This window comes from Saccopteryx bilineata, chromosome 2, assembly GCF_036850765.1.
Source record: "Saccopteryx bilineata isolate mSacBil1 chromosome 2, mSacBil1_pri_phased_curated, whole genome shotgun sequence".
In the NCBI taxonomy this organism is placed as follows: domain Eukaryota; kingdom Metazoa; phylum Chordata; class Mammalia; order Chiroptera; family Emballonuridae; genus Saccopteryx; species Saccopteryx bilineata.
In genome coordinates this window covers 274125048-274134576 of record NC_089491.1, presented here as the reverse complement: position 1 = coordinate 274134576, position 9529 = coordinate 274125048, and the positions used below count along the sequence as shown (strand labels likewise).

The following is a 9529-nucleotide window of genomic DNA, read 5'->3' as shown; positions in this document are numbered from 1 at the left end:
CAGACAGACTCCCGCATGCGCCCGACCGGGATCCACCCGGCATGCCCACCAGGGGGCAATGTTCTGCCCCTCTGGGGTGTCACTCTGTTGCATCCAGAGCCATTCTAGCACCTGAGGCAGAGGCCACAGAGCCATCCCCAGTGCCCGGGCCATCTTTGCTCCAATGGAGCCTCGGCTGCGGGAGGGGAAGAGAGAGACAGAGAGGAAGGAGAGGGGGAGGGGTGGAGAAGCAGATGGGCACTTCTGTGTGCCCTGGCCGGGAATCGAACCTGGGACTCCTGCACGCCAGGCCGACACTCTACTGCTGAGCCAACCGGCCAGGGCCTAATTTCATTTTTTGAAAAAAAACTCACTCCTGGGGTTCAGCGAGCATGAAAAAAACTCACTACTCAAAGGGTTAAGGAAGATTTCTGTCCTTATTTTTTCAAATAGGCTTTCAATTTCTTGTTCTCTTCTCCTTCTAGCACTCCCACAATGTGAATGTTGGTGTACTTGAAGTTGTCTCAGAGGCTCCTTGCACTATCCTTTTTTTTTTTTTTTAATCTTTCTTCTTTCTGCTGTCCTGATTGGGTGTTTTCTGCTTCCTTATCTTCCAAATCACTGATTTGATACTTGGCTTCATCTATGCTACTGTTGATTCCCTTTAAGTTATTCATTTCAGCTAGTGTATCCTTCATTTCTGACTGGTCCTTTCTTTTTTTCTTTCCTCTTCTTTTTAATTCAGTGAGAGGTTGGAAGGCAAAGAGACAGACTCCCGCATACACCCTGACTGGAATCCACCTGAGAAGCCCACTAAGGGGCGATGCTCTGCCCATGTGGGGCATTGCTCTGTTGCTCAACAACCAACCTCTTCTTAGCACCTAAGACGGAGGCCATAGAGCCATCTTCAGTGCCCGGGGCCAACTCGCTCCAATCAAGCCATGGCTACAGGAGAGGAAGAGAAAGAGAGAGAGAGAGAGAGAGAGAGAGAGAAGCAAGAAGGGGAGGGGTGGAGAAGCAGATGGTTGCTTCTCCTGTGTGCCCTGACTGGGAATCGAACCTGGGACATCCACACACCGGGCTAATGGTCTACCACTGAGCCAACTGGCCAGGGCCCCAACTGGTCCTTTCTTATACTGTTGAGCTGTTCACTGAGCATCCTTATACACCAGTGTTTTGAACTCTGCATCTAACAGATTGCTTGCCTCCATTTGCTTAGTTCTTTCTCTGGAGTTTTGCCCTGTTCTTTCATTTGGGACATGTTTCTTTGTCTCCTCATATTGGCTTCCCCCCTGTGTTTGTTTCTATGTACTAGGTGGAGCTGCTACATCTCCCGGGCTTGGTAGGGTGGTCTGATGTAGTAGGTGTACAGGTACAGTCCAGTGGCACAGCCTCCCCAGTCATCCGAGCTGGGTGCTCCAGGGGTATCCCCCTTCCTACATGGGCTGTGTTCACCCTCCTCCAGTAGTTGAGCCCAGATTGCTGTTGGCACATCAGTGGGAGGAACTAACCCCAGGCCGATCGGCTGCAAGGACTGGCTAAAACCACCATGGCGGGTCAGCTGCCAGGGGGCTATCCCCAAGGAGCTGGGATCTCCCTCACAACTTTTATCTGCTACACAAGAGTGTGAGACCAGCCTACTCTGCATCTCTGCCCCTCACACCAGTCCCAGTGTGGTTTCTCCTATATGCCCTTAGTTGTAGGACTCCCGTTCAGCTCGAGTGTAAGCAGTTCTGAATGCTGTTGTTCTGCAGGCTGGCTGTAATTTTGATGTGGTCATGGGAGGGTGCAGGTACCGTGTTTACCTACCTGCTGTCTTGACCAGAAGCTCAGGTGCTTTAAAAAGAAAAAAAAAAGTCCTCAAGTGACATGAAGCTGATTTGGAACTCAGAGACAGCTGTGAATGGTGTCTTTGGTTGGAAATGAACTGTTCCCCAAGTTCTTATCCCGCAGCAGTCCCCTGGAGCTGATGTGCCACTTAGAAAGAGGCAGTGGGTGTGGGAACCCAGCCTCAGGCGTGGCACCTGGTAGGTGTGCAGGACGCCTCAGTCCCTGCCCTCCGCTGGGCAGGGTGCTCAGTGAGGGTAGACAGTGTCACGTATGACTGACTGTATTCTGTGAGACCGTGCTTGGGCCTGGCACACGTGTGGTCCTTAGAAATTATAGCTAAAAAGAATCAAATCTGCTTCTTCCTAGGGACTGTCCCCCTCCCCACACCACCCCCACCAACTCGATTAGCCATGACCAGAGAGGGGCAGCTTCTCACACTCAGATGTGTGAGACTGGAGTCGTCCCAGCAGGTTGACGACCGCCAGCCAAGCCCACTCTCACAGCGGCCCGTCCAAAGGCAAAACAGAACTTGACAGAGGAGAGCCTGGCACGGCTCCATCACCCAAGGGGTCCAAGTTCACGTTGTCAGGAACAGGATCCGTCGACAGCATGTGGCCCCATGGAGCCTCCAGCATCAGCTCTGTGCGGTCCTGCCAGAGGGTCACATCAAAATCTGAACATGGAGGAACCATTAGACACCCAGCACAAGGGACACGTTGCCGAATCACTGCCCTGCCCTCCTTCACCGTCCCTGTCACCGAAGGCAGAGCAGTGCCTTCCACTAATGGAGACCAAGGGGAACATGGTGAGTGTGACATGTGACCCGGGGTTGGTTCTGCTACAAAGGACATTATTGGGACAATTGGCGAATCTGGAACTAGTCAGAGGATTGGAGGAGAGTACTATTTCCATGTGAATTTCCCAATTTTCATCATTGTGCTGTGGTTATGTAATGAAATGTCTTTGTTTTGATTTTTTTGGGGAAATGCACAATGAAGTGTTTAGGGACAAAGGGACATTATGTCTATTATGTCGGCAATTGACTCAAATCAGAAAAATATACATATATATGTATGCACACATGTGTATATGTGTGTGTGTGAGAGAGAGAGGGAGGGAAAAAAGAATAAAGCAATTGTTCACATTTGGGGAATTTAAATAAAGAACATTGGAAACATTTTTGTGCTATTCTTGCAACTTTTATTTTAGTCTGGAATTATGTCAAAACAAAAAAAGAAGAAAAAAGGAATCCAGATTTATCCCAGCCTCTTTTGTAGCTGGGGGGGGGGGGTGGCAATGAGAAACAGCTCAGCCTAGCAAATCAGAGGGGAAGGTTTCCAGGGATATTTCTGGAGAAAATATTTCCCACAGAGCGGGCAACACAGAGATTTCTCATTGTCTACGGCCATACCACCCTGAACGCACCCGATCTCGTCTGATCTCCAAAGCTAAGCAGGGCCAGGCTTGGTTAGTACTTGGATGGGAGATTTCTTGCTGCACTGGTCTCCCCACACCCCACATCCTGCCACTGGCACATACGTGTGTGGATGTGATGCCAATGCCACAGCAGCCATACTGTGACCACAAGGAGGCCAAAAAACGGGCAAAGCCTATTTTCGTATCACGTGTAAGTGAAATCAAACAGTGCCCGTCCTTCTGTGACTGGCGATTTCCCTGTGTGTTTCCAGTGTTCATCCATGTCGTAGCATTTATCAGAATTTTATTCCCTCTTATGGAAGAATGAGATCCCATTGGATGGCTAGACCATGTTTGTTTATCCTTTCATCTGTCGGACTCTTTCCACCATTGTGAGTGGTGCGGCAGCGAACACAGGCATACAAACATCCAAGCGCTTGCTTTCCACCCTCTGGGGTCCAGTTTGAAGGGGGGAACTGCTGGGTCACAGGGGGGGCTCCCGCTTTTTGAGGACCCGCCAGGCTGTTCCCACAGCTGCTGCACCATCTCCTATTCCTGCCAGCCATGCAAAAGGGTCCTGATTTCTCCACATCTTCACCAGAGCTCGATTTTTTTGTACATGCCTAGAAGTTCAAGTAAGCACCGTGTGGGAACATTTCCTGCATCCCAGAGAGCACTTCTTGTGGGCCTGAGGATTGTTGGAAAGCCCCCCATCCCAGCCGCCCAGGGTCAAGAACCATGTCCTAAAAATTCTTTGAGGTTCTCTGTCTGGGAAGGCCAGCTGGGCCCTAACCTAAAAATAAAACCTCGGCTCTGAAGATGGAATATTAAAAATGACACTGTCACCTTGACAGAGTGGCTACTCACACCATGGCGGGCAGCAGCCCATCGATCAAGGGCTGCCGCCTTCGGTCTGGGGAGCGGAGAGAGGGTCCAGGACACTATGGGGAGGTGTTGGGGGGGCCACACTGCAGTGGCCATCTGCTATCTGCACCCAGGCCCTGAAATCTCAGCCCCCACCTCCAAGGCCCCCTCCCCACACGGCAAGTGTGAAATCAAGCAGCAAGGTGGAAGGTCTGACCTCCCTGAATTCAATTTGCAAGGTCAACCATGCAAGAACCCAGGGCTAATGGAATTGTCACATCTGCCTCGCAGCCATCAACACGCGCCTGCCGACGCTAAACATGAAAGCAATTATGCGAAATACACTTTGGCAAGAACCTGACATTCTCATCGGTGGAGAGAGATCACTCCGAAGTCAGGTTGTTTTGGGAAAAAAAGAGAAAAGCAACAAAGAAAGAGAAGACAATTCTTTTGGACAGGACTCCTCGCCTTCTCAAGATGCTGCAATTTTTTTCTTTTTTAGAGAGAAAAAGACAGGAATGTCGAGCTGCTCCTGTATGCGCCCTGGCCGAGGAATCGAACTGGCAACCTTTGCACCCCGGGACAGCGCTCCAACAAACCGAGCTACCCAGCAAGGGCTAAGTTGCCGCAGTTTGAATTAAAGACCCGTCTACAGCCATACCACCCTGAACACATCTGATCTCGTCTGAATTAAAGACACTCTATACCTACTTGGTCCCCGTCTCTCGTGAACATGGCAAAAAAAAAAAAAAAGTGGATGGCAGGCAACACAAGCCATGGCTTGTTCCGGTAACACATTTTGTTGAGTGAGTTACATGAACAACAACTTAACTCTCTCCTATTGTCTGGATGACCATGTTCATCATGACCATCTCAGAGCTCTGTGACTGCTGGATGCCCAGGATGAAATTACCCCAGCAACTGTGACTGCCGGTGAACTTCTCCGTTGGTGCTTTGGAGACAAAGGGTCTAGGCCCTAGGGGCTGAGACTCTGGACAGGGCGGAGGCTGTGGGGCAGCAGTCCGAGAGGTTGGGTAGAGCAACAAAGAAAACGCTAGTCGTGTCAAGGGGGATATGTGGAGGCCTGGCCTTTCTTATTTGGGCAACATTAGAACTGCCTAGAAAAATTGAAAACCCAAGGATCCTTAAAGAAAATGGATGTGCTTGGGATGCAGCTATGTATCCATAAGGCCAGAACGAAATACGTGCTTGCTTCTTCCGACCTGAACAAGAAAAAATTTGGGAGAGCTGGCCGGGCAAACTGTATGTGGCCTGTCTCTGTTCATGTTCAACTCCAGGACTGAAGTGGACTTTTTGATCAACTATCTAGGGACCTCTCCATATTGGATTGGACGGAAAAGCAAAACGCAAGCAAGCACTAGATAGGGGCAAGTAGAAATGCATCAAGCAACAGGTCCACGAGTGAAGGAACTGGAAACTGTGCCTCCATTTCTTAAGAAGGGTATAAGGAGTCTCAATTGTGGTGATGAGAGAAAACATATATGTAGCAGAAAAGGTGTCTGTCCCTAAAGTTCCCTTATACAAGAAATAAACTAAATGGCCCTGGCCAGTTGGCTCAGCAGTAGAGCGTCAGCCCAGCGTGTGGAAGTTCCAGGTTTGATTCCCAGTCAGGGCACACAGGAGAAGCACTCATCTGCTTCTCCACCCCTCCCCCTCTCCTTCCTCTCGATCTCTCTTCCCCTCCCACAGCCATGGCTCGAATGGTTCAAGTGACTTGACCCCGGGCACTGAGGATGGCTTCATTGCCTCACCTCAGGTGCTAAAATAGCTCAGTTGCCAAGCAATGGAGCAGCCGCCCCAGATGGGCAGGGGGCTTGCCAAGTGGATCCCGGTAGGGGCGCATGCAGGAGTCTGTGTCTCTGCCTCCCTGCTTCTCACTTAAAAGGAAGGAAGAAAGGAAGGAGGAAGGGAGGGAGGATGGGAGGGAGAAAGAGAAAAAGAAAGAGAGAAAGAAATTAAAGGTAAAAAAAAAAAACCAAAAAAAACACATTCATTCTAAAAAAATCTGAGAATTTCCACTTCCCCAGACATCACATACGAGACCCCAGCAACTGGATCCTTTTGAAAGTGCCATTGTCTTAAGAATATAAATAGCATCCTTTTCAAAACCCACAATTTCAATCAAGCCAGAACAATGGGGCACGCCATTCACAGATCCCCGTCTTTTAAAGTTTCATGATACATGAATTGATTCCCCTCCAGATCTAATTAGAGGCTGGAGCACATGACAGGGCTGGTGACGGCTTCAGAGTGACTTGGAACCGTACAGGGCAATTGATGGTCCTTGCTGCGATGTGATTTTTCTTTTTTTTAAATCAATCTAGACATTCAAGAACTGCCCCCCAAAACAACCACAAAATGCAAACACAAAAACAGGGTTGTTGGGAAAGTGTGAGTCCCAAGCAGGAAGAACCTTGGTTGTTGACTGTCCCCCGGGGCTGGGCTCATCCTTCCTATGTCACCAACTGGCTGGCCAACCCCTGCCTAAGGCTCAGGTCAGGCCAGGACAACACCAGATGCTCAGGGGCCCTCCACATCGACTGCCTGAGGATTTACTAGGGCTTAATCACGAAACAAAGCCACCTACCCACCCTGGTCCACAGAGTCACCTCAGGGCTGTTACAGGAGAAAAACTTGCCTCACCAAGCCAGACTCGGGGTGCTCAGCCTGCACCCTAATGACTACACCTGTAAATCTGGGTGTGCTTTCCCCACTTTGTGCTGGAGCCCAGCGTCAGGGGGTATGGCTGGGCCCTCGACGAACTTTGCTCCCTATGAGACCCTCACCCTGGGCATTTGAAGACCCAAGGGAAGGGTGACCCACGTACATCCACAGTCAGAGGTGGGTTAGAAGGTGAAGGAGATGCCTTTCCCAACACGTGGGGGTTCGGGCCCTGTGCCAGGGGCTTGGGATCCAGATGAATGAGCAAACAGGGGGTCCTCCAGGTCTCAGGGTACAGGGAGGGGCCGGGAGCAGGTGCCCAGAGTGACGGTGGAGGACTCGAAACCAGTGCAGAGCAGTGTGGTCAAAGGGTCAGTGGGGACCAGGATCAAGTCACCAGACACGGTGTCCCAGGGTTCCTTAGGAGCCTGCATGGCAAGAAGGTGGGGTGGGCATGGTGCAGGTGGGCGGGAGCCCTCCAGCTAGGGCAAGTTCGCAGAGGTCGGAAGGCAGCCCTGAGGAGGAACAGGCCAGCAGGACGAGCAGGACATGGAGTCCAGGCAGCCCCTGGCCAGGCGGCACTGTAGAGGTAAAGCTTCCTGACGCTGCAGGGGGTCGTGCGTGGCGGGACCAGGAGGCAGACGAAAGGCATAGTGCCATCTGCGGCCACCACGGAGGGGAGGGAGGCAGCTGGCCAGCAGGTGGGGGGCTGGTCTCAAAGTGATGCTGGGGCCAAGGCATGTCACCGTCACCGAGGAGCCAGCACCGCGGATGTTTGAGTGGCTGTTGTTTCCTACCATCTGTCTCTCCTTAATGAGGTTGTCCAGCGGACTACCTGTTCTCTGGGCAGTGTCCATTGCTCGGCTAAGGTGACACACGGTCCCATCAGAACAGCATGTGCTCTGTCCATCACAGAGACAGCACACTGCGGTCACCACGGGGTCCTGACAACCAGCTATAAGAGGGGTGGGTGTCACAGCGAGCCACGCCCTGGTGACAGCTGATGTGCAGCCGACAGGCCCTGAGGGGCAACGGCCAAACCGGAGACCAAAGCAGAGAGGAACCGACGTGCACCTTAACAGTGCTAAGTGGTCCCCTGGGGGTCTGAGGACGAGACGGCTCCTTGGGGGTGTGCTGTTGCAAGGATGCCAGCCAGCGCCACACACGGGACCAGGCGTTAGCCGTGACTGCACACAGAGGCAGCCCCTGCTCCTCCTGCATGTGCACAGGAGAGCACACGTGCACAGACACGGCCCTCCACGCACTGTCGGACTCCGGGTCAGGATCGCGTGCTGGCGTGTGGCACACCAGGCACCCCTGATGCAGCGCAGAGTCCTCCCAAGCCCATAGACACAGCGCCACCCTGCTCAGGACAGTGGTGGTGACTGAGCCACCCCCTGGACACATGAATGTCGCAGCACCGACGGCCAGGCTGGGAGGCCGCGTGTGCAGCTCAGAAGCCCTGCAGCTCGGGGATGTGCCGGTACAGGTCCAGGGCCTCAGGGTTCGAGAAGGCCCCGCGGTGCTCCACAGCCTTCCCCGCGATCACCTGCTTCACTGCCACCTCCACCTTCTTGCCGTTGAGGGTATACTGCCAGGGAGGGGAGACAAAACACAGACATGGTGTTTCAGCCTAAAGGGGGGACCTGGGCTCTGCCACCCACACACATCCAACCAGACCGGCCCGCCTCGGCCCAGGCCCGAAAGGGAACAGCTCTCAGCTCCGAGCAAGCCCGCGGCCGCACTGCACAGAGAGAGCTTCTGCCAAAGCACGCAGTTGCCGGCACATCTGGAGGCTGCAGGCCAGTTCCTAACCCGAGTAGGGGTGGCCGTGATGTGAAGGGAGTGAGCCCAGCTCAGGACCGCCTTGTGACAATGTTTCATTCTAATTTCACTATATTTACTGTATTATACTTCATTATATTATAAAGGCTCGCTGTGACTGTTATTTCAGTCTTCCTATGACTTTGTCACCAATCAGCAGCTGGAAATAGAGCTGCATCCAAGAGCCCCATGAAGCTTGCAAAGAAGTCAAAGCGTTTATCTGAGAGGCAGGGGAGTGACTTTCTGTCGTCACACGTGTGCTTGTCTGTAATCCCAAAAGCACTGGCATGTTTAGGGGGCCAGGAAGCTTCTAGAACAACAGAGCCCTTTAATAATGCCGCTGGGACCCTGATCTCTCCTTACCGGTAACACTTTTTTTCTAACTCATGGCATAATTAAAATTCACTCATTTGAAAAACTCAGTCGACATGTGAACTAATTAAGCATCTAAGAGCTGGCTTCCGAGGGCCTGCCAGTCTCACTGCGTCCTTAGTCCGTTGCCTGGACAGCGAGAGCCTCACGCATTTTATGTGTGTCTGAGCCTCACACACAAGTGCCAAGAATGGCTCGTGGCAGCTAATAACTCCTGTCTTCCATCAGCCGACAAAATGAACAAGAGGATGCTTCAGAGGAAGGACCACTACTGCCTCCTCTGGTGGGAGAGGCTGGGAGAGGCAGGAGCTCCCCCCCACCTGCCCCAGCTCTGCTGGGGTACCCCTACCCGAGAGTGGGGGTAGGCGTCTAAATTGTGACCCAGCACAACGACATGCTGGTTCAGAGCAGTCATTCCAACCTGATGAGGCCTCAGATACCCAGAGCCTGTCTCCCTTGGCTGTGACCAACCTCAAGTTCCCGTGGCTGGGCCAGACCCTCCCCAGCTCGGTGACGCACGGAGCAAACCCTGTCCTACGCACGCCATTAACTCAGACCACGG

The 9529-nt window shown here is 52.4% G+C and overlaps 1 protein-coding gene across 2 annotated transcripts in view; it reads right to left on the bottom strand.

Annotated features, from left to right (window-relative positions):
• Nucleotides 1–3743: 3743 nt before the first annotated feature.
• The window catches only part of AACS (acetoacetyl-CoA synthetase), a 41370-nt gene continuing 35584 nt past the window's right edge, over nt 3744–9529 (bottom strand). For both annotated transcript variants that reach the window (XM_066260824.1, XM_066260822.1), the window contains one exon: nt 3744–8362. In XM_066260824.1, coding sequence (XP_066116921.1) covers nt 8225–8362 — 138 coding nt within the window. In that variant the 3' untranslated portion in view covers nt 3744–8224. The remainder of the gene's footprint in view (nt 8363–9529) is intronic.